This window comes from Alternaria conjuncta (assembly GCF_024043145.1).
Source record: "Alternaria conjuncta strain BMP 0040 chromosome Unknown scaffold_12, whole genome shotgun sequence".
In the NCBI taxonomy this organism is placed as follows: Eukaryota; Fungi; Ascomycota; class Dothideomycetes; order Pleosporales; family Pleosporaceae; genus Alternaria; species Alternaria conjuncta.
Window position 1 is genome coordinate 287137 of NW_026250101.1, and position 27612 is coordinate 314748.

Here is a 27612-nt window from a genome sequence, read left to right on the forward strand (position 1 = left end):
GCACAGTACAGAGAACGAATGTAGATGTCTCTTTTGATTCCGATTCCCAACATAATACATACGTATCTCCACCCCTCCATATCCACCACTCTCCAATGCATCCCCATTCCACTCCATTCCACAGCCCCCCACTAATCTTTTCCCACCAACGCCATATGATGCTAGCACTATCCCATCCGAGCCATGTGGTCGAACGAACGTATTGAACTTCAGAACCGAAGAATTACAAAGAATAAGAATCTGAGAAAAGAGCTGTAATACATAAACTCGAATAAAGTATACCTTTGCTCATCGTATACTATGAACGCTGTTGTTGGCCTCCTCCATTGACGGGTCGAGACCGCTGATCACCAGAACCGTTAGTCGGAGGTGTCGCGAGTTGCATGGGGCTGCCGTAGCCGTCTAGTTGGAGGGATGGCTTGTTTCCGAGAGTACTTCGCTCGGTTGCGTCGGGGAAGGATAGGGTGGAGGTTTCGTCCATGGGCGTGAGGGTCTCTTCGACATCGGCGGTAGCGGGGGGTGGAGGCGGAGGCGGCGGCGCTGATTCCTGGTTTTCAGAACTTGTCCTTGTTCGCTTTGGTGAGCCGGATTGCGTCTCTTCGTCCCTCTTTCGCTTTAGGTCGGATGTGGAGTCGGTGGGAGAGGCGTCGTTGGCATCTCCGCTTGGTGCTTGTGGAGTGCTGGGGGACTCGTTGGTGAGGTCGGACTTTGAACCACCTTGTGCGGCCTTGAGTCTCTGTCGCTCTTCCTTCTTCTTGACGGCCTTATCCATGAAGTCTTTTACGTATTTCTTGATGGTGTTCTCGTGGTTGGTACTGATCTTGGCTGTTGGGTCCTTGACGCGACCGGACTTGTAGTCGCCTCGTACAAGCTTCTGCGCCACCTCTTTGCTGAGTCTCTTGATCTCCGTCTTTTCGAGCTTCTTGCGATAATGGCTTGTCACAGTCATGACGTGTGGTGAAAGCTATGAAGGTCAGACATGCTTCACGAGATACTGGGAATTACTCACTGTCGCTTCATACACCTTCTCCTGTTTTTCTCTTGACAGGGTCCGCCACTTTTCACGACCGGAACTGGATTCCATATCCTCGTTAGCTACTGGCTGTGGGGTGGTAGATGCGGAGGGCCCAGTGGGTGTGCCGTTCGAGGTAATGCTGGATATGATGTCTTGCAATAGCTGAGTATCACTTCTAGCTTTGTTGGGCGGAGGAGGCGGGGCATCTGCAGGCTGCGTTGGCCGTTGCCATTGTGTGACGCCATTGGAGTTGTAGAAATATGTCGAGCCATTCTCAGCTGTTGCTTGGAACCAACCCTGGGGAAGGGCGTTGAACGGTCTTGGTCGCATGACGGGTCGCGCAGGAGCAAAGAAGCCAGCCGGACCGCGAGGCGCATTTATCACGCCGCGAGGACCGGACGGGATGTTTGCTGCAGACGGGCCTTTGGGCGCAATCGTAGACGGCGACTTTGACCTAGACCTAGATCGCTCACGGCCTCTCTCGCGTCGTTCGAAATGATTCTCGGTTCGAGCTGGCGTGCCAGCGTTTGGATCTCTCTTCAAGCGCGGTATCCGGTAGCCAATTTCCAGCTTACTCCATGCTGTCAATAGCTTCTTCGCAGCCTCTTCTACTCGTTCCTCTCCGCAGTCCTTCACCTTGCTCACCGCGTCTTCGATTCCAGAGTCTTGGATCTTGTTGCGGGTAATACGCGGCAGCCTGTGTAGAATATCCAGTATTTGCAAAACAACGTTGTGATCTTCCTTCCATTTGTTCAAGGTTGTCTTCAAGAACTCGTAACCGTGGAATTGGACAATGCGATGGCCGATTCTCTCATTGTCAGTTTGCATGCGGCTGAGAAGTTTGACAGCAATCCATTTCTCTTCGCAGCTGCGCAGAGCTGTCAGGACCTTGTTGACTGCGTCCTCTTCAAGCTCGCGTGGCTGCAAGTCGCTGATGTATTCCTCGTCATCCTCGCTGGCCTTCTTCTTGCGGGGCTTCTTGGCGACTGCCGTACCCCAACCAACACCATCATCGATTCCGAGCGCCGCAATCGTATCATTATTGAGGTTTGTCGCGTTGTCAGACTGTGTCTTTCCGCCGATAAAACCACTGCAGTTTGGCTCTCCACAGTAGCAGGGCTGCGGATCCGCGCCGTAGCGATCGACATTGTAGTTGAATACGAGTTCTTCGCCCGCTTTAACGTTGCGCTCAACGAATATGCCCATACGCAGCTTGTCCCCAACAACCCATTTGTCGACGAAACAGTTCGGGTTGCACGAGTGATTGCAGAAGCGACCAAGATTGCCCTTTTTCGTTGCATCTACAAACTCGCCCTTGGTAAGCGACATGAAGTAGAAGTGCTTGATTCCCTCCTCATCGTATTGGCCCATGCGGCGGCGGAAGGTGCGCTCGTCGATGACCTCGCCGATGTACTCAAAGACGAAATCGCCGGGAGCCATATTCTTGTTGGCGCGAAGACCGAAGCCCTTCTTCTCCGTCTTTATAACCGTGACGTCTGCGTATTGTTTCCGTTGAAAGCGCTGGTTCTGGCACTTGCGACCGCAGCTGCAGTCGCCCAGGCACTCCATCTTTGTCGCGCGGTTGATGCAGTCAGAGTCTTCGCCACAGGCATGATTGGTCTTGGTTGTGGAGTCGTATTCTTCCTGGCAGTCGCATTCGAGCGCAGGGTCGGTCGTGCCGATGGTCTTGTTCGCGTAGGTGCATTCTGGGAGGACGACGAAGGTTTCTTTGGCGGCATCGGTCGAATCGGGGAGGTCGAGGTATAGCGGAGGTGGGCGAGTGACGACTTTTTGGGAGGCGGAGCGCGAGAGCTTGGGGGCTTTGCCGGGTTCCATCTTCAGCGTAATATCTCCCCCCACGATCTCTTCATGGGCGCTGCCGGGTGATGGGGTATTGAGCTCGTGTTTTGCCATGGGCGACTGAGACTTGGATCGCGTCTTGAGCCTGGGAGGTATGGCGAGAGGCGTGGACGCGCGGTCGAGCGAATCTCCCTCCACCTTCACCTGAGTGGTGCTCTTGCCCTCACCTGCTCCTCCTGAGGTCGCGCCTTCCAGCTTCATCTCGCGTAGCTCCGGCTCGAGTTGAGCCGTGTTTTGGTCCGACTCGCTGTCCGACATATCGTTGAGAGGCGTGGGGGTGGTGGAAGGTGCTGAGGCAGAGGGTGGAGGATCGCGAGAATCTCAATGAGAGGGACGCTAACGGCCGATGTCCAATATCACACACGAAGAGCCACGAGCCTATTCACCTCATAGTCCAGGCGACAAACATACACTGAACACTCCAGATGCAGCTCCTAGCACGCTTGGATGCAGGGCGACTGCTGGAGAAGAGCGTCGGCCGTCTTGGACACTGACGGGAGCAAAGATTTCGCCTCCCCTAGACAGACGGCGGCACACGACCCGAATCTGCTATGCGCCCAGACTGCGCTCGATGCGCCGAGCAATAGGGGCTTTATGGAGGTATGTATTTCCCTGACGCTGTCGCTGTCGCCATGAAGGTACGCGGGATGGAGCCGTCGGCGCAGCCAGACGTTTCGTGGGTCCGGGCTCTTGCCTCGACGACGGCACGGTGGGCAATTCTTTCTAGTCCGCGGTTGTCGCGTAGGAAGCCTGAGCACGCGAATTCGGTCAGTGGACGATGTGTTCGAGTGGTGCTACGCGCGACGCGATGCGCTGAATTCTGGTTGATACTTTGGAGATGCGGACGAAAACTAGCGTTAGCCAATTGGTCCAGCCTCGGCCTCCCAGAGTCCGTGATGCAGGGCCCCTCCGACCATGTTTCCATCGGCGCGCGCACATGTTTCTATCAAGTCGATGCCACTGGAAAAATACGATGATGAGATCATGACCATTGACTGCTTTGCCTGGGTCCACCGAGACGCTGGGACATCGGACTATAGAGCTACTTCGCGGAAGATGAAGTCTTGGCGATTTGTAGAATCACTAAGGTGTTGTCAGAAGGTCGGAATCAGTTAGGCAAACAGAACAAAGGATCATGACTTCGTTTGATGTTCCAAGGGAGTGCTCACTTACACAAACTCATTTGGTGCGAAGAATACATGTCACGCGTCCTTGCTATGTACGGACTGGGAAAGCCCAACGTGTTGCACGGATCTTTACTACATGAGGAAACTAATATATACGCAAATGTGACTACACATACACGTAAGTAAGCACCCTTGATTTGAAGTAGTATCACGGCCGCAGCTAACGGGCAACAAGCAGTGGCCGATGTATCAGGATACATTCGATTTCGGAGTGACATGCGCGAGTCACCGAGATACACGGTCTTCACGGGCCGAGAAAAGATCCAGGGTGATGCGACGTGTTGAGCAGACCTCGGGAGCTCCTGAAAGCAACGTATATCTACCACGACTCAGGTCAGTCACCGCAAGCTTTGATGGTTCATGCCGGATGTTCAGTCATCGGAATATATCGTGTGGCTGGTCGTGGAATCAGCATGTTTCGTTCCTTTTTTAGAGGTCCAGGGTTGGGACAGAGCTAGCGCGAACCCAATTTCTCAAAAAGAATGGCTTTGTTCGCGACGTGACTGAACCTTGGAAGATGCAATTCCGCGCTGAACAGCGATATACGATTGTTGCATGTACAGACTGCAGAGGTATATGCTGATGTCAAGGTACGTCGGAGTTTCTACTTGGCTACCTAGGTACTGACTCAAGGTCGCTGGCGGGTCGGAGAGTCTCGACTTCCGCATCGATATGCATGCTTGCACTGGGGTTGTCCAAATTGCGCGGACAATCTTTCCGAAAGACTAACCTTGCTAGCAGAGTGAGCTAGGATCGCGAATGGCGCATCGCGATGTCGCTGGCGATGGCATCCAGGTGGCTTACTTAAGCGAACGAAGCAGCGCGGCTCCACAAGTATACTAGCGCAAACTTTCACCGAACGGCTACAACTCCTACACAGCAGCACCCATGACGCCGGCACGACAGCTGACCTGGCCACACCGGCTAACCTCCGCCTCTACACGGCCCAGAGTGTCACTCGCTGCGAATTAGCGGCACATCTGCGCCATGAGAGCAGACACTTGCATCTAGCGGACGCTCGTGAATGCCATTGGGGGCTATGCCGAATCGCGGCCCGCTCCCGATCGTCGACTGTCTCGACTGGCTCCGCGTAGCATACGGTGAGGAAGACCACCGGGCGAGTGCTACGTGTCTATGCATGCGCGCCCTGTGGTCGCTCGCCAGGTATAAGGAAGAAGGAAAGAGTCAAGCTACGCCGCTGCGAAGTTTGTGCCTCTGGATACACATCTTTCACGCAGCCGTCCTGGAACAGACTACACATCGCACCGTTGACAGGGATGACGAGGCCGTCTTCCGCTGCCCCATCTGGCGCGACGCGCTCATGACGATCCGCGCTGAACCGTTCTTGCCAGATTGCGTGCAGGACACCAGCGCTGCTGCGCGTCGCGACAGTTCAGCCTCCTTGCGAGCACGCTTGCGGTCATCTGGAGCAACACGGTACTGTCAAACCCCCGAGACAAAAGGCGGCAGCGTACATGGAGAAAAAGGAAGGCAGGGGACTGGTTTGCAAGGGAAGGGCCGTTGGTCTCAGGCTAAACCATCCAGGGCTGGTGAGACACGGCTTGGCCCTGCCCTCTAGGCGATTGGCTCATCGGTTTGCGCAATCGTTTTCGAACATCCACAAAGGCTTTCGAGATGGGGTAAAGCGCCGCCAGATCTAGGTTACATACGTAGTCCTCGTTATCGATTTGCGACAAGTACTGATTTAGACAGATACCGTGCGTGAAGTCTTGGAAGCTGCGTCCTGGGTGTGGGGACTAGTCGCGTCCCATTCGTCTTTGAAGAGAAGCCGCTAATGTATAACATACCGGGTGGCTCTCCCCAGTAATCTCTCACGGGAAGCTGTCTCTCCTAATTATTTTGACCCAGCCTCATGTGGTCCCTTTTGACACACACTTCTTGCCTGCTGGCATGAAATCGACAACCAGAGCCCGCCGCAGGTTTCTTTGATTTTAGTGCTCTTCTTCTACCGCTCGTTACTCTTTCGTTTCAGCACTCTCGTTTGTTCTGTTGGTAGACGCAGCTATACAACCGCGCGCGAGGGCGCGTCGCTCTTCGCGCCGGTCCACTTACTTTACGGCCTTGTGATCGATGCTCGATTAGTCTGGTTGCATACAGCAAGCTTTTGCCGTAGCTACTTCTTGGTCTCTGCCCTCGCGTATTTTGAGCGTATCGAGGATCACGACATGGAGCCCTCGAGCTCGCGCGAGCCACCATGGGCAGAGCATGAAAAGGTACGTACCTCTCTCACCCATTGTAACACATCTATTCGCGATGAATAAGTCACTAATACAACCACATCAGGTATATTTACTTGCTGAAGTACTAAAAGCGGCCCCCATACCATCTCACGTTCTCTTTCAATTTATACGCGACGCCAACATCCAACCACGATGGAACGACATGGCTTTACCTCCTGGTATGTTTGATCCTCTGCGCTTTCGTAAATACGTTTATTCCTATAACATTACACGTACTCTCCATACAAGAAGAACATACTAACGCGACGCAGGCCGATCGGTTCGCTCTAGCCAGATGGCATTTGACAGTCTCGCAACCAATTTCGTCGCGCCTGGACAAGATTACCGACGCCCTCAGCTACCTGCCCCAATGATATATCCTGCGCCCGACCTCTCGAGGAAACGACCCCATCAGCAAGAAGCCTCCACGCCCATTGGCCGCCTACTACAACCTCGACCCCCTCATTCCTACCCTGGAGATTTTATGCCTGCCGGCCCTGCCTACACATCTACTATAAATCCATCTGGCGAACCAGCGAACAAGAAGAAACGCGGAAGACCTACGAAAGCGGAGGCGCAACAAAGAGCGCAAGAGGCTGCTGCGAGGGGCGAGGTGTATCCACCACCTAGGAGGGGGAGACAATCCATCACGGCACCACCTGAACCGTCACCACTCGGACCGGATCCTCGGCCGCACGATCGAACACCTCCGCCATCAGCGCCTTCCCAATTAGCTCCCGCGATGACACCACAACAACAAATCGGGGTAGAACACGGGTCGGAGTCCTCATCAGGAAAGAGAAGACGGACAAGGCCAACACCATTGGAATTAGAGAAGCACCGCGCAACCAGCGAAATGGAATCTCCCCTGCAATATGGGTCTGGCGACCCGAATCGCAACCAAGCATACTCAACATATACGCCCATCTCTGCGCCCTTGCCAACTTCATCAGAATCCAGGGACAGAGATGTGCGCATGGAAGGGGTCGAAGAGACTCAACCACGAACCACGACACCTCACTCGTTTAAAGACACGGTCGGCATATGACAGCGTTTCTTACGTCCAAAAGCAACATACGGCGGTAATCCTGTTTTGAAAGCGTTCCGTCAACGACTTTACTTACGCACTCACGATGACCTATGGCCATGACACATGGAGGTACGCTCTGTCGTTTACGCTTGCTACCACCATTGATGATCACTCGTCAAGCGCGCGCATCATTGATCATGATCATGTTGTTATTGCAGCTCTGGGGCATTTGTCCCAGACACACCATCATTTCTTGTCAAGCTCGATTTCTTTGCCACACTTTATTCATTCCTTTCTTCATTGACTGCATGTCGACACTACGAAAGTTGAGATATGACGAACCTTTACCTAATGTCTTAGTATCGCTATCTTCACGACTAAAGAGTTTCGTATTTTCGTATCTCTTTCGGCAGTAAGGCGCCTATGCCAGCCATCTTGTTTTTTCCGCAACGTGTACGATAGATGGATTTCCGATCAGTTCCGCATTACGGCCTCTGTACAAAAAGCACCTATTAGCAACAGCATCAATAGTAGACTTGGCCACGGCCAATCAGTCCGCATTCTTCCCATCGCTTTGAGCGAGCATCCCTCGTACCATGTCGCACACCGCTCCTGCGTGTCAATGTACGTATCCTGGTGTCCATTCATCTAGCGAGTACTAGCATTTCACGACATCGAGTTCCTGCAGGCTGACCAGGAAGGCATCATAGGAAGTGGTTGGGATCCCGAACTGGGCAGCGTAAGGCGACGCCAGCCGCGGCGCGCGACACGAGCAACGGGTCTTGTTTCACCTATGAATACCCTACGAGTTCCGGTACTACTATCGCCCGTTCTCGTACCTCATACACAAGGTCGCGACGCAGGGGTACCATTGCTACTCCGCGCGCAAAACTATTCGGCAATCTGCATGTAAGCGCCCTCCCAAACAACCTCCACACCTAACAATCAATCGCCATCCACAGTCTCAAACATTCTACTCCATCTTCACCGGAAGTGTTTCGGCAAGAAAACAGCTACGAGTATTGGTTGAGAGACTTGTGAGGAAATGACTCGAGTTGCAGCGTTGCGTTTGCGGCTACGCACTTGTCTCTGCAGACTACTGCTGCAGCACGAAAGGGGAGTCGACATGACGCCAACGCATGCACGCATCGACCATGTCCCAACACCGAAACTGCAGAACAGCAAGCAGCAGACGCAGACAGCCATTGCCTGTCCAACCAACTTAGCCTGTGGTAAACATTGCGGCTAAAAACGCCCGTCAAATTTCTGGAATGTCACTCTTACGATTTGCAATGGTTGTTCGTTGACACAACAACCACTACACTCCCTGTCCACAAGCGCGGACCAGGGGATGGGATGATGGAGGATGACGGAACCTTAACTCCAGTATCTCGGCCGCAACGTATCAGATCTTACGCACCGAACCTTTACCCCACATCGCGCCTAGCAAGCATACCAGTGCCGTTTCTCATCTTTTCCACTATATACTGTCAGCCTCGGTCTAAGGAATTAATCGTCCCCTTAGTCCAACGGGCTACACAACGCGAATGCGACACGTCAAAAAAACACACATTACCGATTCCCTGGCCTCTGGGAAGTTTCTGTCTAAATTCTCGACGGCGCCCTTTGCTCTGCCGTGTCGATAAACACTAACGGCATAGAACGAGGCTGACTGTCTAACTAACCCTACCGTGCTAAATTCTCAACGTGTAAATATAAACAAACGTTTTGTGACAACCGTCCCAGCAACCAGGTGTTGCCATTCTGTTTCGTGCTGCCCTGCCGCTCTCAATGACGCCAGTGTTTTGAATTACATCTGACAGCGATATTGCCAATACACGTTATTTCTCTGGGGCGAGCTTTTTCCGGAGCGAGAGCGAGAGTGCGAGCGGGTGGCTTGTATACGTCGTATGCAAGGTGGTGCCTTGGAAGCTCTGGAAAGGGAAGGTACTGTAGGAAGATGGAAGGAACAGGCGAAGGAAGGAAGGAAGGGACGGGGGAAGGCAAGGTAGGGATAGGGCGCTTTACGCTTGGGCCAGGCGTTCTTGATGGATTCGTTTTCGTTTGCGAATGTGCGGGGGGTGTGCGTGGTTGGTAGATTAGTAGGTAGATGGGGAGATGTTGTTTGAAGCGCGCGGGATGGGAAGGCGCGTTTGTAGCAGCACGTAGAGTTTAGTATGTTTGTAGAAACACATCATCGTCGAAACAAATACTAAGCGCGCCATCATCCTCTACACTACCCTCCCCATTATCAAGACCCACTGCCTTCCCTCGCCATCGCCTTCCGCTTCCACCGAAGCGCCCGCATCCGTCGTCAATCCCTCGCTTACATCTGAAACACATTCCCCCATCCCTAGTCCATACGTACCTGGCCGATCCATCCCCATCCATATCCATAGACGCGCCCGTATATTACCCAGATCGTCATATAGCCAGGAGTGGTCTATACCACACTCACTCCATCTCATTAAATCGCCGTCTTCGCGCTCTCTTCCGCTTAGCCCTGTCGCCCTCGGTTCATTCTTCACCTTCGGTTGCAGCATCCGAAAATGCGAGCTGCGCGCGCCGATTGCAGATGTGGGTATATAGAAGGGCACTTTGTACCTGCGTCCCGCGTGCGTGCGTGAGCGATGATGTTGGTCCTGCGCGTTCCTGCATTGGAACAATCTATACTTCTGCTCGTTGGGGCGAGTTGGGTTGGATTGGGAAGGGTAAGTGGGTGTGCTGCGTATCTCGACGACAATGGATATGGGGATGGAGTTGGGCGGAGGTGTGGTATTGGTGATATGGACTAGATGGTGGCATTAATGCTTGTAGAGGGTAATATCGACAAGGTAGTAGTAATGTGGTATATGCCCAAGACGGGAGATATTAGGCGAGCAAGGGATGGGGGGAATTGGGGTTAATATAGTTGCGGTTGTATACGTGCATATGGGAGGGGCTGGCATGGCATGGCATCGGTTGTCGCGTGCGCTTCTTTTGACATCTCGATGATGAGATTACTACGTGTGGGTGATGACGTGCATAGATTCGATATTCCGGCCGCAGAGACGAAATGAGTACAGTATGCAGGTACAGACGGCGCACATCTCCGATGCGTATCAGAAGGAGTAGAACTTTTGAATGATGGTATTGGTAGGATATCTCGGCTTTGAAAATCAGCACACACGCCTTGCTTTCAATACGCATTACATGTCGCCAAAGCAGCGACCTCACACAACATCAAACGCCGAAGTAAAAGCCCACCCAAAAATGCTGTGGTATCAAGAAAGGATAAAGAAAAACGGATGATAGTATGCCAAGGCAGAAACGTATATCAACGCTAAGCTCATTGCTCACCACCCCACCCAGAACGCCATATATGCTCGAGATAAGAGTCAAGGAGATGGATGCCTTGCTACGGCGCCATGGATTTTTCGACGGCGAGGAGCTAACTGGCCATGTCGCAATCGCTTTTGCAGTCGGAGCAGGTCCAGTCGCGTGGTTTGTCGGTTGGTATTATTGAGTGGGTGTCCTGTTGGGCGCATGCCCAGTGGAAGATTTGTCGTATGCAGTCCTATGGAGATGTCAATTGACAATGGTAATAGAGGGGTTGCGAGACTTACGGTGTCATTACAGGTGATGATACCCGATCCTGGTGTCGCCGATGCATCTTGGCCACAGTAACATAAGCCGTACGGTGGGTCGTCATCCTCATCTTGAGGTGTATCCAGTGGTTGTTCGGGTATGTGTGGCGGTGCTTCGCTCATATCCACATCGCCATCAGGATCTGGAGTGGTAGGAGTCAGGTAGCCATTGAGTGCTCGGTGGTACGACCTGTCAATATCGCCTAAAACGTCGGCAAGATCGTCATCAAAGGAGTCGTCAAAAGCTGGTACTTTTGCTTTCCCCTTCCCTTTCCTGTCTCTTTTCGGCGCAGATCTTATATACCCTCCCAGTCGAGCCGAGCGACCAGACGTTTCCTGGTTTTGAACATCGAGCTGTTCCAATCGCTGAGACAACTCGTTGGCTCCTTGGTAGTTTGTCTCCTGGTCGCTGACTATCTCCAAAGCTTTGCTGTGTACGTCCTTGGAGATAATATCTTCCTCTAACAACTCATCGAGCTTCTTTGTAAATTCGCCCACGACGTTTTCCCGCCATATCCGTACACCGCATTCTCGTGCGAACCGAACGATGGCGTCTCCAACATGTATGTCTGATTGCAGGCTCTCTTCGTGCATGAAGTCATCGAAGAGTTTTATGAACCGTCTGGCAGATTCTGATAGGTTTGCTTTGTCGATTTCTGCGTGCTTCCAGCGATACAGCCATTCCTCATCCAGCTCGTCATCGCTCTCACTGATCTCTTCACCAGGCTGAAGAGGTCTTCTGCTGAGTGATCGGAAGAAAGTAATACCTTTCGGAGGATTCGGTACAATGAACTTCTTCTTCTCCCTTTCTGGCCTAGACTGCACTTGGTCTGGAGGTTTACGTATCCTGGGTGGAGGCGCGACTTGCTGACCACTTGGGGCAAGTTTCGATCTCGCGTTTCTGGTGGCTTTCCCAAGTCTCGCAGCTCTTTCAAACTCGTTATCGCCTGCCAAGAATCTTCGTCTGTCGAAGGGTTTAGGTGGTGCAAGTACGCGCACATCGTAAGGTTCGTCAGCGTTGTCGCTTGCACGTTGACGCTGTTCTGTTCTGTAATTCGCCACTTCGCTCTCGAATCGCCAGTGCTCCACCCCGTGCTCGTCGACCTGCTCGAGGAAGACCTGGTAATCGAAATAGTCGTGCCAACTTATTAGGTGCATCTTCAGATCGTCAATATCAGTCGTTTTTCTCTTCGAGCAATGCGGGCACATGAGCTCTGATCGTTCAACAGTATCATTCCCGTACACAAATGTGAGTTTGTAGCGGGGTTCCATGTCGAGAGGTGGTGTAGGATATGAGCTGGGAGGCTGCATAGAGCTTTTCAGGTGACGGTTGTAGCTTGTCAAAACCGAGTCTCTTTTCAGCGGGATCCAATGCATACTGACTTCTAGCCCGATACCGAGCTGTTTTCCAGCTGCTTTCAATGGTAAGGTTATCCTTCCCTGTGGCACGTCGAAAATGTTTCCATACGAAGTAGAAAGACGCGCTGATGCATCCGAGATTTTGACGCCCATGAAATCGTATAGGTCCTTGACATTGTCGTGTGTTTCGAAATTGATACTCAGCATGATCATGTGAATATCATGATCATCGATTTTGGTGGGATCAGTGTACCAACTCTCGCGATCAATGACAATGGGTTCCACTTCGATTGAAGCTTCCTTTTCTGATCTATCGAATCCTCGTAATGTTGCTTCCTGGTCTGGGGGATTCTTGCAGGTGGGCATGGTCGACGATGAAACTATTGACGTTTTGATGGAGGTCGTTAATCGTAAGATGTTCCGCACTTTCCGCGCTGGATCATTCGATTGACCATTTTGAGAAGATTCTGGGGCGTTCAGCGGCCGGATACTGTGCACCTCAAGAACGAAGGATCCCCCAGATTTTTCTGCTGAGATCATATCGTCTAGTAGATCCCAGGATGGAGGTTGCCACTGGGAGCGAAAGCGGGGTCCTGTCTGTGAGTACTGATCCTCGCTTTGGCTATGCGAGTGGCCCTGCTGCACTTGTTTTCGATTTCGCTCCAGGAACGGTAATCTCTTCGTCTTGTACAGGTAGTCGTAGAAGATGATGTTGCCGAAAAACCTGTCTCGCCGTTCTAGCATGCTCTGCCAGTGCACATGCATGTTAGAGGATGTCTCATTTGTTGAGAAACTATGGTTCTTACAGAATTGAGTGGTTGCTCAGTTGCATCCTACAGCAACCGAGAATGTGTTGTGAGAGCGCACATTGGTGGGACCAGGTGAGAGAAGATGGAGTTTGCTGCGGTCCTGCGCGGCTGTTCAGAGCGGCGTTGCGGATGGAGATTGGGCGCGGAAGTGAAGATCGCGAGAAAGCAGGGTTGTTGTTGTTTCTAGCGGTCTGACGCCCCTGGCCTGCGTGCGTCTGTCCCACGATATGACCAGACGCGCAACAATTACGCAAATTGCTCCTTTTTCTTTGGAATTGGCCGACAAAGAGTTGAATGTCTTGTGTTGATGGTGTTCGTGTTTGTTGTTTCGCAGAGGTTTGTGGCGCGCGACGGCTACCAGGGACGACGCGATAGCGCACAAGCAGACAGCGCTCAGCCGGCGAGATGCTCAATCGCAACTTTCTGCGAGGCTTACTGTGCAGCAATGCGAACACGACGGACACCCCACACTCCTGACGGGTGTGTGCAGGCAAAGGTGTGTTGTGGCATGTGTCACGTGCACGGGCGACACGGCTAAGCCGCATCGGCTGGCGGATCCCGGATGATCTCATTGATCCTCTTACCTCCGAAGGCCGCATGCATCGACATTTCACTATCGCAACACTCACTCTCAGTCCTCGCACTTCTGACTCACACTTTGACCTGCTCCATGCACCTCCGCGACTGTGTCCGAGGGCTTAGGAGCCCCTTATAGGCAGGACTCACAGCCAATCAGTCTGCGAGCTGGCCACCCATAGTCACTGGACCCTACCTTGTGCGACATGGCGGTCACACTGAAGCGCAAACGCGGCGCGGTCTCGTATAAAGAGCCGAGCAGCGACGAAGATCTCTCCGAAGGCTCCGGCTATGAGCAGACGACCAGGAAGCGCACTGTCCCTACTCGACGATCAACTCGCCGCCCCCCAGCCGACGATGAAGCCGCCAGCGAAAGCGATCACTCTCCGCCAGAACCTGCCCCTATCAGACAGCAACGCGGTTCACGCAGCTCACGGATTCGAGGAGCCCCACGGATATCATACAAAGATGTCAGCTCAGACGAGGAAGACGAAGAGGACCCCGATGCCGACTTCGAGCTGGAGCATGAGCGCGTCATGACAGTGAGGACAAGGTCGCGTCCAGTTGCAGCGCCATCACCCCGATCAGAGAAGACAGGAGGCGCCAAAAGGAGTAGATCGCGGCGGAAAGCCGTCATAGGCGCACCGCTGAAGCCAAACAAGGAGGCTCAAGTCGAGCGCAAGACGACTATCCCCTCTGATGGACACAAGCCGGTATGTCTTCTGTACCTGATGGATCGATCAATGCTAATTCTCACATTCAGGCCTGGGCTTCCCTGCCATATCACGTACTCCTCCAGATCTTCGTCTACGCATCCCATCCGCTCCACGACGAGAACATGAAGCCTACCGCAGCGATACCGTGGCTTGTGCAGATGGCCAAGATGTGCTCAACGTTCACAAAACCGGCTCTGACGGCTCTGTACCGTAACCCGCCCATATTCGCCATCAGACAGACGCGCAAAGACCTCGTTCACCATCTGATCACTCCTCCACCAGGGGCCCACGATGATTATCGGGTCATGGTCAAAAGATTGGAGCTGGATGCTACACAGATGACTGCTTTGACAGATCACGCAAACAGCGCTGCCGACCTTGCGGCCCTGGTCCGGTCACTGACGACACTGCGGGAGATAGACATCTTTGATCCTATGGACCGCCCACCCTTTCGCCCGCGGCTTAGGCGACTTCGGCGCTGGGTATATCCTGCTGAGCTCTTTGATGCGCTTCGTCAGACCAGTCTCCGCTTGAGAAGCTGGCGATGGAATAGCACGTTTTGTAATCACGGACCTCTATGGATCAAGACCATCCACGAAGGAACAGCATTTCAAAGCCTCCGCGATGTGTCCCTCGTCAAGTTCCACCCCGAAGTTGTTCGCGAGGATCCAGAAGAGGACGACGGTCGACCGACAGTGGAAGAGCTGCTGGCATCTGCGTTGGCGGTGCTCCCTAATCTCCGAAGCCTATCTTTCGAGACTTGTGGTGTTGTTAGCGGGCGTCTGCTTCCATTGTTGCCCACTGACCTCACCAGCCTCAGCATCATCAACTGCGGCGAGCTACTATCTGATGCATTCCAGGCTTTTCTAGCTACACATGGCTCTCACCTCGAGGAGCTGACCCTCAATCACAATCAGGCTCTCGACATGTCATTTCTAGTCGACTTGAAGCGTTCTTGCCCTAAGCTCGAGGTCCTCAGAATGGATGCTACCTACTACAGCTCCCTTGTCATGTCCTCGGATAACGAGCCTCTCTACGAGACGCTTCTTGGCGAGAACGAAATGCCCACCTGGCCAACATCACTCCGTACCCTTGACTGCCAGTACTTGCGGAACTGGAATTCGAAGTCTGCAGACAACTTCTTCAGCTCGCTCATAAACTCTGCTGAAGAATTGCCCCGGCTTCAGGAGATCACTATCATCGCAATGGTGGACACCGACTGGCGGCAGAGAGCCGAGTTCAGACAGAAGTGGACTGCCAAGTTCAGGAAGGTCTTTGCCAGAAAGTGGGAAACACCTGATCCGAGTCTTGCGTCTCTCAGAACCTTTAGAGAATGGAAGGCTCGCGGTGACGACGGGGACAAGGTGGACTCTTTCATTGAAGGCGTCTCTGAAGAAATGACAGAGAAGGCTGACCCGGTCATGGCAGACGACGCCGATGGTAGCGAAAGTGACGTTCCTCTGGTACCGTCACGCGTGCAGAAGCAGGATGAAGGCTGGGGTTCGAAGCGTCTTCGTTCTCGCTCAAAAGCAGCTCTAAGCTACGATGAGGAGTCGAATGAAGATGCTGCCTCGGAGGAAGAGGCGGCTTCAGATGAAGAAGAGCCTTTTGTGCAGGGTCGATGCCACACCGTCATCTTCCGCATCGACAACTTCCGTCCACGCGAGGAAATCTTCAACGAGGCCGACTTCCTTGACGCAGAGCCCAGTGGGGATGAGGAGTGGAACGGCAACGATAACGAAAATGACGATGGAGGCGGGTATGCGTGGTGATCCACTTTCATTAAGGAGTAATCTTGGGTGTTTGGGTTTCAGGTGCGGGTATGACGTCTTGTACAGATATGACAGGCGTCGGGCTTTGGGGTTCATGCTCGGATCAAGACAGGAACTATGCATTAGGGAGGCGTTTATGTGGTTGGTTATTGAGATATCCGTGTGTTAGTATTGGGTTGCATCGGGCGCAAAGGTCGGGCTCTGGGAACCGTTTGGCAGCTGTCTCAGCCACATGTAGAAGCCAGCCATGCCAAGCGATCATCGGGTTTGCCGTGTGAATGTGATTAGCTTGTTTGTGATGGCAGCGATGCAAGGCAGCTGAAGAAACACATTCGCGCGCGAGACATGCGTCACTCGAGTGACTGCGCAAGTGCACAGCCTCGCAGAGCGTCCCAGCATCCTGGCCAATCCCCACCATGACCGCTAACAAGGACCACCCGCCCATTGCTGCTCGCACTCCTGTCATATAACCGCTGGCTGCGATGTGTTGATATTTCCGGCCGCCTCTCTTCCTATACTGAATCTCTCTTATATTCTTCCTCCTCCCTTCCTATCGCATCCCCCCTTTGTACCCCGCCATCCCCTGCTCTCCACACACACGACATGGCGGTACCCACACCTCCCATCCCGCCTGTCTCGCCAGACTCGGGCCCTACCGACCCTACGCTTCCCAAGCTGCCCGCTGGCTGGATAGCGCAGTGGGATAACTCGTACGTCTCTCTCCTATACATGATAGAAGACACGCTGGCTGCCCCGCCTCCGCACCGCATGCCCCGCGACACGAAACTAACATACACCACAGATCCCGAAAGTATTACTGTACGTAGCCTTGGCCGCATCATCGCGCGATTTATCTCCCCAACGACGCCCCGACCCGCGAACGAAGCAAAACATACTGACTCCGCCGCGATAGATGTCCAGATCAGCACCGGCGTCTCGCAATGGGAACTGCCCACGAGCGAAGCGCCCGTAGGCGGCTCCTCGTCCCACAGCACACCCGCGCAACAGACGAACCCATACAACGTCCCCGGCACCTCAGGCCCCGATGCAGGCGACGGACAAAGAGGCATGGGCGACGGCCCGACTGGCGACAGGGCAGGTGGATTGGGTGTATGCGACATGCTACTTGGGCATCAATTGGGCGTTGGCTGACAATGGGAATAGGGCTTCGCGATGAACGCGCTTATGGGCAACAAGCAGAGTAATAGCGGACATGGCGGCGGTGGCTCGGGAAACCTCGTCGGTCAACTCGCTGGATCGTTCCTTGGAGGTGGGAAACAACATGGTGGTTCTTCTGGGGGTCACTCTGGTGGCGGTGGTGCGGGACAGCTTGTTGGACAGCTGGCTAGTGGCCTGCTAGGTGGTGGGAAGCAGCATGGAAGTTCTGGTGGTCAACATGGCGGCAGCGCTGGCCACGCATCGAGCGGTGGTGGTGGTCTTGGAGGCATGCTTGGAAGCGTGCTTGGTGGAGGATCATCAGTATGGACATGAGCCTCGACTCAGAGAAACGCGCTGACAACATCTAGCACAACAAGCCCAACAACGGCGACTACGGCTACTCCGGTGCCTCGTCAGGCGGCACCTACACCGGCACCGCGCCGCCAACGTCCTACAACCCCAGCGCTCAAGGCGGCCAATACGGCGGCGGCGCTCCAAGCCACGGTTACTCATCTCCAGGTCCTGGACAACAATACGGTCAGGGTCAAGCCCACGGAGGCTACGGCGGACAACACTCTCCGCCCCAACAGCAGCAGCACGGCCAACACGGCCAGCACCAAAGTTACGGCTCGCAAGCTGGATTCGGTGGACAGTCAGGATACGGTGGGCCAGCACCAGGCTACGGTCAAGGACCACCGGCAGGCGGCCCACCAGGCGGCTACGGACAACAAGGTATGAACAATGTATCCGCGAAAGGGAAAGACGTGAAAACTAACATTCATCTAGCTGGCTACGGAGGTCCGGCATACGGCGCACCAACCGGTCCCTACGGCGGCGCCGCAAACTACGATAACCACCAGCACAACCAGTACGGCGGTGCTCCCACGCACGCCAACCAATATGGAGGCGGCCAACAGTATCCTCCTCCACCTGGTGGCCATCAGGCTGGCTACGGAGGCCCGCCGAGTCACCACACTCCTCAGCCGGGTTGGCAGTAAATCCATCGCACTCGATCGACTGAATCGTTGCGCGGTATTTGGATATAGGATACACGGTCTTGGGTAGATTGTGGTATAGCGGTATGGCGATGAGCGGGGAACGGACGATGTTCAGTGTTTTGAACATCGTGTCTTGGTCTTGCTAGAGATACCTTTCTGAACTGTGTAGATTGAATAATCTTTGTTCTCTTCCTCCATTCCGCCTCGTGTTGTCCTGGTGATCTGGCATAGCAGTGTCCGTGGCTCCTTGGCCTTGAGACCGTGATGGTGACGGGGGGTATGATCGTAGTCTCGATATCGATCGTTGAACCCGTCTTGTCTGGTCCCCTCTTCTCGCTTGGCTGGCATCTTCGTAGTAGGAGAGCGGGTGACTGTGCATCTCGGGGTCGTATCGTGGATTGGCGATCTGACGTGTCTCTCTCCTCGACCGCGCTGTTCGCCCTCTTTCCCCTAGCTATGCGCACATATTTCCACACAGCCGTCGCCGCGCACCACCATATCCGTCCAATTCGTATATATCATCATCCTCACACGCCCTTTCAGCCAAACAAATCCCCCCCGTCCATCCCATCACCACTCCCGCCCAAACACCCCAACACGCCCCCCTCCCCCACAACTCTCCACGCCACACCCACTCTCCCTGCTCCTTGTCCCACCCCTTCAACACCAGGCACCTCATCCCCCTCACAACTCCCCACCCACCCACTCAAACTCGCCCGGAACCCACGCGCATCCTGCCGCGGAATCCGCACCCACACTTCGCGACCGTGTATCTTGAGCAGGTCGACGGGGATCGCGGTGCCGGTGGTACCGAGGTAGGCGCGTAGGGGGGCGGTGAGGAGGGTTGAGGTTAGGAGGGGGGAGAGGGAGGGGGAGGGTGTGGGTGTGGGAGATGTGGTGGAGTTTGTAGGGAGAGGGGTGGAGGTGGATGTGGTGGAGGTGGGAGGTAAGGAAGCGGTTCCTGGTGTGAGGAGGATGAGGTGGAAGTAGCTCCAGCTTGTTTTTCGGAATGTGGTTTGGTGGAGGATGTGGGTTTGTTTTTCGGTGGGCTTGTCTTTGCGTTTGCGTTTTTTGGCGTTTGGGGTGTTTGGGGTGGGAGGTGTGTCGGGTAGGGTTGTGTCTTCGGCAGCGGGCGCGGGCGCGTTTGTAGTGTCTGGAGTGTTTGGTACGGCGGTCACGGAGGCTGTGGGGGCCATTTGAGTAGACATCGGGGCCATAACGAGGGTCGGTGAGCGTGCGCGCGTCTTGGGTTTTCGTGACGCAGTGTTGGAGCTCCCGAGGTATCTGACGCGAAACTTTTGGCGGGGTTAACTAGCGCGTTTTTCTTACCTCCGGTCCTGGTGCATGCTGGTTTGAAAGTAGCGATTTCTCACCGAACTGTAAACAGGCACGTGCCAAAAGCACTTATCTTGCAGAGCTAGTGATAGGAGGAAACGTGTGTAAGTGTGTGGGTTGCAAGGGGTATAATTTGGACAAGGGGTGCCCTTCCCGTGGCTTGAGGTTATTCCGTTCCAAGGTTGGATAAGATTTGTACCAAGGGACGGCCCTGGCGCACAGAATCACGTATAAAGCATGGGAAGGTGCTGCGTTCTTGCTCAGCTGCATTGACTACGCTGCGCAGGTTATTTGACACAGTACACGACATGGTGAGAGATACCCCCCTTCAGACCGGGATCAACAAAGTATAGAAGGAGATTATTCGCGGCATCGGCACAACGATCTTTAAATCTTTCCGCATTTTATCGTACACTCGCATTACCAGTACAAACGCCAAATCCTCTCCTTTTCCACATCGACGTCCACCGCCCTCCATCATCCACGCCTTCCACACATCCGATCAGGTTCACGACCTAACATCAAACCCCCATATCCATCAAAATGCCTAGATAACTAGGACTTCTACACAATCGAAACGCCCAACTTCAATGGGACTTACATACATAAACACAGTAATTGCGCATCGCCAAGAATGAGAAGGTCGAAAAAACACACTTCATCAAACTCGCAATACGCAATTCAGAGACACAAAGAAATGAGCCGCCACAGGCTATAGGGGGGTATCATGCATGAAAATGCTCACAGTATCCGCCGGGAAAAAACGCCAGGTCGATGCGCACTTTTGTTCGGGCCGGGGGTGGTAACACAGTAGTAAAAGGGTTGACAAGGGGACAGGGCCCAGGAAAAAGAATGTTGTCGAACTTTGCGTACGTTGGTCGAGCGATAAGGGGGCAGCTTACTGCTTGCTCTTGCCCTTTCCTTTGGAGTTGCTGGGTTCGCCGTTGGTAGAGGGCTGACCGTGGCTGGGGAGATAGTAGTCCCATTCCAGTCTCAACGGAGCGACTGGGAGGTTCTGGTTGAGGCTCTCGACGACTTGCTGGAGTTGCGAGAGGACCACGAAGGCTGTACCGATCAAGCCGAAGAACTCGCTGTTTGGCTCAATGTATGTCTTGACCGTGTTGTCATACGCCTCTCGCAACTCGGCGGCCGCCGTATTGATGTCGGCAAGCTGGTCATAGATCCCTTGCTTTGCGGTGTCATGGTCACTTGAGACTCGTTTCACCTCGTTGTTGTACTTCGCTGTATCCTGCCGTAGAGCTGTGATCTTGCCCTCAACCATGCCGAAAGATGATTTCAAGTTCTCCTCGAATTCTGTACGTGCTTTCTTCTCAGAGGCAAGCTTGCCCACCACGACACGCTTGAAGTTATCGAAGGGGACATTGTCTGGGGTAGGCGCTCGGGCAGGCGTCTGAGCCAGCTCCTTGATGGACTTTTGGAGATTGCCCTCTGTGGTGTCGCGCTTGCTGCAGTCGGTGTCGAATGCTGAACGCAAGTTTTGAATGGCCTCGGAGTTTGCCGTTTGAGTGTCGCTGATCTCCGATTGGAAGGCTCGCAGTGTACCCTCCAATGCAGTCACTACGTCAGCTTTTGCGAAAGTGGCCCTGTCCACATCCATTGCTTGCTTCAGGTCTTGAATAGACTTCCTGATCTTCCCCACATCGATCGCTTGCCTCAGGTCTTGGATGGACTTTCTGGTCTTAGCCTGCTCGTCAACGCGTGTGGTACGTTCAGCGTCGATGGCAGTGCGAAGCTCTCCTGTGCTGGTCAAGCGTTCTTGCTTTTCTTGACCTATTTGGGTCTGCAGTGTCTTGACAGTTGCCTGCAGGGCGTCAAGAGCCTCCGCTTTGACAAAGGGAGATGTGGCCGAGTGCAGATTCCGCAAAGAAATTTGTAATCCAGACACTGAGCCCTTGATGTTCTCGATCGTCTTGATCTGCTCATTAAGCTGTTGCTCAATCTGGTCGGCCCTATCACTCGCGATTTTTGCATCAGATCTAGCTTGCTCGGCCTTGTCGCTCGCGGCTTTTGCGTCAGAGCTGGCTTGCTCGGCCTTGCTAGCTGCACGCATAACCTCCTCAGCCTTGTCGCTCGCGGTTCTTGCATCAGAACTGGCTTGCTCGGCCTTGCGGGCTGCCCTTATAGCCTCCTCAGCCTTGTCGTTCGCGGTTCTTGCATCAGAGCTGGCTTGATCGGCCTTGTCGCTCGCGGTTTTTGCATCAGAACTGGCTTGCTCGGCCTTACTAGCTGCACGCATTGCCTCCTCAGCCTTGGAGATTGCCAAGCTGGCATCAGAGCTAGCTTGGTCAATTTTGGTCAACGCACTCGACATCTCGCCATGAGCCTGAATAGCCGACTGGAGTTGCGCAGCATCAGTGGCCACTTGTTTCAACTGCGGACTCATGTTGGCAATTTCGTGCAAGTGCGGAGCGATGTTCACAAGATTATGCAGTTGAGTAGCGTCCTGGTCTAGGCGGTCGAGAAGGTTCGCGCGACCCTGTATCCATCTCTGCATTTGGTGGATGTCTTCCTGGAGTCGTGGCAGACTGGGGTACATTTCGGTAAACCAGCGGACCATGCCCTGATACATGGTGTCGGTGCTGATGTTCTCGTATCGGCTCTCCATGGTGCGCATTGCGAAGCCGAAAGTGTCCAGCTCTTTATCCACCGATGCAGAGTCGGCCTTGGTCGACAGAGACGATCGCAGAGTCGCAAAGTCCGTCCTCAATGACGTTACTTCTGCCAACATGGTATTGAGCTGAGCTTGTTGGGCTTGGCCGAAGCCATTCTGTTGTGTAGGCGACTTCGATACTTGTTCCATCAAAGCTGATAGATTGCGGGCATGGGTTTCCATTGTGGCAGTGACGGTACTGAGCTGCTCTTCAATTTTGCGCTTGAGTGGGTCGAATTGTTCGTTGAAGAGGGTGGGGGCGACGTCCTGTACAGCCGAGATAGTGGCATTTGCAGTCTCGAGTTTCTCGAACAGCGTTTCAATATCCTCTGTGATGGTGTTGAGATCGCTCATCTCGGACGGCGCTGTTCTCGCATCAGCTGACGACGCCGCGAAATCGGGTTCACGTGATCGATTGCGGAGAGCTTGCATCGCTTCCATACGAGTTTCCGTTAGTTTGCGAAGATCCGAAATCTCTTGGGAGAGGCGGGTGTTCACTTCCTCGACATCCCTGTCGATAGCCTTGCGCTCGCTCGTTATCAGAGCTTTGACCTTCTTTTCTGCTGCCTTTTCCAGCGTCTTGACTGAGGTCTTGTCCATGGTCGTCTCTATTGTCTCCACACTCTGCTCCACACTGTCGAGTGGTCGAGCACTGGCCAGAGTGGCTTCCATGCTGTTCAGACGCTCGAAGATTACCTGAGCCTGGGTCGTCAAGCCACCGGTGCCTTCCACAACTTTGCGAAGCTCTTGCAGCGATTTCTTGAGATTCGAGACCTCTGTATCTGCATTGGTCACAGGCGGAGTGATTGGAGCAGGAGAATAAGTCGCAACAGTTGTCCCGACCTTCTTAAAGTGAGGACCCCGTGGAGCTTTTTCCAGTTCATCGACGCGACCCAGAAGCTTCTCTGACAGACGTGCAGATTTATCCAGCTCACTGAGGCGAGCGGGGAGCCTTCCCAACTCGGCTTGGGTTACAGTGCCCTGCAGGTTCGCGATCCTTTGCGACAGGGTGAAGTTTGTCTTCTCGTAGTCCCCCTTGATAGGTCCAATGTACTTGACGATGTCTTTCTCAAGCTCGTCGAAATCTCCTTGGAGGAGGCTGAGATCCTTTTGTGTACTCTTTGTCTTTTCCTTCAGGCCCCTTGATTCTTCCCGGAGGTCCTTCAGGCCCGCTCGCACATTCTCGACTTCCTCTCTGTCTTCGCCGAGCGCATCACGGTATTTATCCACTCTGCTTCTGAGCTTCTCGACCTTCTCTACCACTTCCTTCAAAGTGTCGATACTGTCTGGGTGGAGTTCGTCTTCTAGGTCCTCTATTCTCGTCTGCAGACGGTTGGCCTTTGCGTACGTCCTGTCGCCATTTCCCTCAACTTCTTTGATCTTGTCGCTCAAAGCGTTGAGTTGTTCAGAGAAGTTTTTACTCTCAACGGTCTCTTTGAAAGTCTGAAAGGCGAGAATCAAGTCCTGATGGTTGGTGATGCGTTCGGAAAGCCGGCTGTTCACATCCTTGATTTTGTCGTTTAGGTTCTTGGCTGTTGCTCTGGTCTCGGCCGTGATAAGCTCTCTGACAGTGTGTTCGGATAGTGGTGTAGGCTGCGCGTTTTTCCACGTCTTCAGACTTTCAATCTCAGTCTTCTGTAGTGCTGTCGCCATCTTCAGTTCCGTAATAAGATTCGCCTGCTGTGAAGACGTAGTTCTAAGCCCATCGAGCCTATCGGATAGCGGCTTTAGCTGCAAGTTCCCTAGGGTGTCAGAACCGTTTGACTCTGGTCCCGCCTGATGAATAGTTCGCTTGCTCTCTACTGCAGCTAGGCGTTCTGGCACAGTTTTCAGGTCCTGCAACTCCTGCCGTAAGCTTGGAAGTTCGGCAGCCGAAACCTCTAGTGCTTCTAACCGTGTTGCTAAAGGCTTGGCGGCTGCGTTGACAATGTTGAGGGTCTCTGTTTTGTTCGTAAGGCTATCAACGCGTGTAGACAATCCCTCCACCTGCACCAGCCGGTTCGTGAGACCATTATGCTCCTCCTCCCGCGTCTTGTTGAGGTCGAGTAGCTCCCTCTTGATATCATCACGCTCCTTCTTAAGGTTCGCAATGTCCAATGCCTGAGTCTTGAGCTTAACGTCAACAGACGTGCTGACAGTGATGGTAGTCTGCTGCGCAAGAGCTCTCTTCCTATCTTTCAGCTTGCGTAAAGAGTGCATGGTGAAGGGGGTATTGCTTGTGGGGGCACTAGTCACATCCTGTTGGTGAAGGACACTTGGATCTGGTGTTGGCAGCATCGAAGGTGCAGGAGGGGCATGATGCGTAGGCGTCGATGCTCCACTGCTTAAACTACTGGGTGAAAGAACTCGCACATTCTGACGCGGCCTGCGGTAGTCAGAAGCTAGTCTCGGGCCGGTAGGTACATTGATTAATCCAGCAAAAGAGTTCTTTCTAGATGCTGGAGGACTCGGGATCCTGGAGACTGCTGAGTTGGCGTACTATTCTATGTCAGCAAACATTATTGGAGGAAGGGAGTTATATCTGACCCTATCTTGTAACGCCGACCGCGAGTCTGGCGGACGACTTCGCTTGTCTGGAGGGCTCTCGCCACGGGCTTGAGGCTCCAGCGGCCGTTTCCAAACGCGCGAGCTCATTGAATCGCTGAGCGCGGGCGAGTATGCAGTTGGAGTTTGAGTACGTGGACTATACCGTATGTTAGTATATACACTACACCGGACTGGGGTCTTGGCAGGTGAAGGTGCCTCTGCACGGTCCCCCTACGATGAAGTTCGTGTTGCTACATTGTCCTCCGAATACCAGAATATGTCCTGGAGTTAGAGACAGTGAGTGTTGCAGCTTTAAGACAGGAGTAACAAATGCCTCCAGGACTATCTTGGTATTTTGAGTGCAACTGAGAGAACGCGAGCTTCATCGTAGCGTGTCTCAGATAGCAAGCGCAGGAGATAAGACGGCGAGAGCCTGATGTCTGTGATTTCAACGCGCTATGCGAAGTGCACTCTTGGTGGGGTAATGAATGTAGCCAGCTCAAGTGCTTGCTTTTTGTCCTCTGAGCTAGAATGACGGAACGTGGGTGAGAGGGGCAGTGGCAAGACTGCGTAGACGGATGGGAGTGAGGGGCGGGGGACAACATACCTGTCAGTGAAGGCGCGATTGCCAACACTTGTTGAGATGCTGGGGACTTGGGGCCGGCCAGACATCTCGCGGTGTACGAGGTGAGGTGAGAGGGTCGAGCGCGGGAGCCGCTACTGCACGCAACCAATGAGATTGAGGGCAGGAGCAGCGCGATGGCTTGAGGAAAAGGAGAAACAGGATAAAGAAAGAAAATTGGAGAGTTTAAATAGTGCGCAGGGAATTTGCTAGCTGCCTTGGGGATTACGGCCAGCTGGCAAGTGATAGGTCGGGGAGGCGGTCGTTCCAAGGGTCGAGGGGGCAGTCGCGTCGACGCGCCCAATGGAACTAAATAGCAAACGGCCGATAAGCGGGCCCGTGCGTCTTAACTGGAGCTTCCTCTGCGCGTCCGCGAAATGTCGCTGTCGCATACCGCCGCCTAAATTACCACACCGCACATCATCATGGCCATGGTAAGTGAAGGACGTGACTTGGAGATCATGTGACTAACGACACGCAGCCCATCACCACCATCGCCGAGAGCAAGGAGCTCCGCGGCCTGAATCTCATTGCGGCGCATTCTCACATTCGCGGTCTCGGCGTCGATGATGACACGCTCGAGCCCAAGGTGTCGTCGCAGGGCCTCGTCGGCCAGGAGAAGGCACGTAAGGCGGCAGCCGTGATACTCAAGATGGCACGAGATGGCAAGATTGCCGGTCGCGCAGTCCTGATTGCAGGCCCGCCCAGCACAGGAAAGACGGCCATCGCAATGGGAATGGCGCAGTCGCTGGGCCCCGACGTGCCCTTCACCATGCTCGCCTCGTCCGAGATCTTCTCGCTGGAGATGTCCAAGACCGAGGCGCTCACACAGGCCTTCCGAAAGTCGATTGGCGTGCGGATAACAGAGGAGAGCGAGGTCATTGAGGGCGAGGTGGTCGAGATACAGATCGACCGCAGCGTCACAGGCGTGAGTACGAGGTCGGCTGCGCGACGGAGCGATACTGACTGTGATTAGAGCAACAAGCAGGGTAAACTCACCATCAAGACGACCGACATGGAGACCGTCTACGACATGGGCACCAAGATGATCGACGCAATGACCAAGGAAAAGGTCATGGCCGGCGACATCATCTCCATCGACAAGGCCTCGGGCAAGATCACCAAGCTCGGCCGCTCGTACACGCGCTCCCGAGACTACGACGCGATGGGCATCGACACCAAATTCGTACAATGTCCCGAAGGCGAGCTGCAACAACGGCGCGAGGTGGTACACACGGTCAGCTTGCACGAGATTGATGTCATCAACTCGCGGACCCAGGGCTTCCTAGCGCTCTTCTCTGGTGACACAGGCGAGATCCGCAGCGAGGTGCGAGACCAGATCAACACCAAGGTCGCGGAGTGGAAAGAGGAGGGCAAGGCGACCATCGTGCCGGGTGTTCTGTTCATCGACGAGGTCCACATGCTCGACATTGAATGCTTCTCGTTTGTCAACCGCGCGCTTGAGGACGAGCTGGCACCGATTGTCATCATGGCTAGCAACAGAGGAAACACACAGATACGGGGAACAGACTACAGGTCACCGCACGGACTGCCACTCGACTTCTTAGATCGTGTGGTCATTGTCAGCACCCACGCATACAACGCGGAGGAGATGCAGCAGATCATTTCGATACGAGCGCAAGAAGAGGAGGTCGATGTGTCTCCGGATGCTTTGGCGCTGCTCACCAAGATTGGCCAGGAGACTGGGCTGCGATACGCGAGCAACCTCATCACGACGTCCGACCTGATACGCAAGAAGAGGAACGGGCCAGAGGTTACCATTGAGGACGTGCAGCGAAGCTTTGCGCTCTTCTACGACCCCACAAGAAGTGTCAAGGCAAGTTCTTATACTACGACCTATCAATCCCTGCTAACACCACGAATAGTTCGTCTCCGACTCGGAACAGCGTTTAATCGGCGATGCGGGCGCTGTCTCCTTTGCGATCCCCAACGGCGCGGAAGCGATGGACGTCTCATAGACGGATGTTATACAATCTCACGGCGTACAAAGGTTCGAATGGGTCCAGCGTTTGCTCAAGGGTCAGCGAGTTGCTGTAGGCATAGCGAAAAGTCTGGAAATGTAATACTACACATGCGTGCATAGTCTGTCAT

General features: G+C 53.9%; 7 protein-coding genes across 7 annotated transcripts; 4 read left to right on the forward strand and 3 right to left on the reverse strand.

The window, feature by feature from the left end:
* Positions 1-298: 298 nt before the first annotated feature.
* J4E85_008048 (uncharacterized protein) lies at positions 299-3133 on the reverse strand (the record flags this gene model as incomplete). Its single annotated transcript, XM_051472277.1, has 2 exons — positions 299-964; positions 1010-3133. 2 exons carry the CDS (start codon positions 3131-3133, stop codon positions 299-301), a joined length of 2790 nt encoding a protein of 929 aa, XP_051323742.1.
* Positions 3134-6248: 3115 nt separating this feature from the next.
* On the forward strand, positions 6249-6676 carry J4E85_008049 (uncharacterized protein; the record flags this gene model as incomplete). The annotated part of the gene is made up of 4 exons (XM_051472278.1): positions 6249-6296; positions 6367-6481; positions 6575-6582; positions 6644-6676. The coding sequence occupies 4 exons, from the start codon at positions 6249-6251 to the stop codon at positions 6674-6676; spliced, it is 204 nt and encodes a 67-aa protein (XP_051323743.1).
* A 4086-nt stretch (positions 6677-10762) lies between these two features.
* J4E85_008050 (uncharacterized protein) lies at positions 10763-13082 on the reverse strand (the record flags this gene model as incomplete). The annotated part of the gene is made up of 2 exons (XM_051472279.1): positions 10763-10888; positions 10938-13082. The coding sequence occupies 2 exons, from the start codon at positions 13080-13082 to the stop codon at positions 10763-10765; spliced, it is 2271 nt and encodes a 756-aa protein (XP_051323744.1).
* Positions 13083-13908: 826 nt separating this feature from the next.
* J4E85_008051 (uncharacterized protein) lies at positions 13909-16190 on the forward strand (the record flags this gene model as incomplete). Its single annotated transcript, XM_051472280.1, has 2 exons — positions 13909-14415; positions 14502-16190. The coding sequence occupies 2 exons, from the start codon at positions 13909-13911 to the stop codon at positions 16188-16190; spliced, it is 2196 nt and encodes a 731-aa protein (XP_051323745.1).
* Positions 16191-16793: 603 nt separating this feature from the next.
* Positions 16794-18346, forward strand: J4E85_008052 (uncharacterized protein; the record flags this gene model as incomplete). Its single annotated transcript, XM_051472281.1, has 5 exons — positions 16794-16900; positions 17018-17300; positions 17355-17669; positions 17717-18080; positions 18135-18346. 5 exons carry the CDS (start codon positions 16794-16796, stop codon positions 18344-18346), a joined length of 1281 nt encoding a protein of 426 aa, XP_051323746.1.
* Positions 18347-20579: 2233 nt separating this feature from the next.
* On the reverse strand, positions 20580-24551 carry J4E85_008053 (uncharacterized protein; the record flags this gene model as incomplete). Its single annotated transcript, XM_051472282.1, has 1 exon — positions 20580-24551. One exon carries the CDS (start codon positions 24549-24551, stop codon positions 20580-20582), a length of 3972 nt encoding a protein of 1323 aa, XP_051323747.1.
* A 1374-nt stretch (positions 24552-25925) lies between these two features.
* On the forward strand, positions 25926-27479 carry RVB2 (RuvB-like protein 2; the record flags this gene model as incomplete). The annotated part of the gene is made up of 4 exons (XM_051472283.1): positions 25926-25934; positions 25982-26428; positions 26477-27337; positions 27387-27479. The coding sequence occupies 4 exons, from the start codon at positions 25926-25928 to the stop codon at positions 27477-27479; spliced, it is 1410 nt and encodes a 469-aa protein (XP_051323748.1).
* Between the last annotated feature and the right edge of the window lie 133 nt (positions 27480-27612).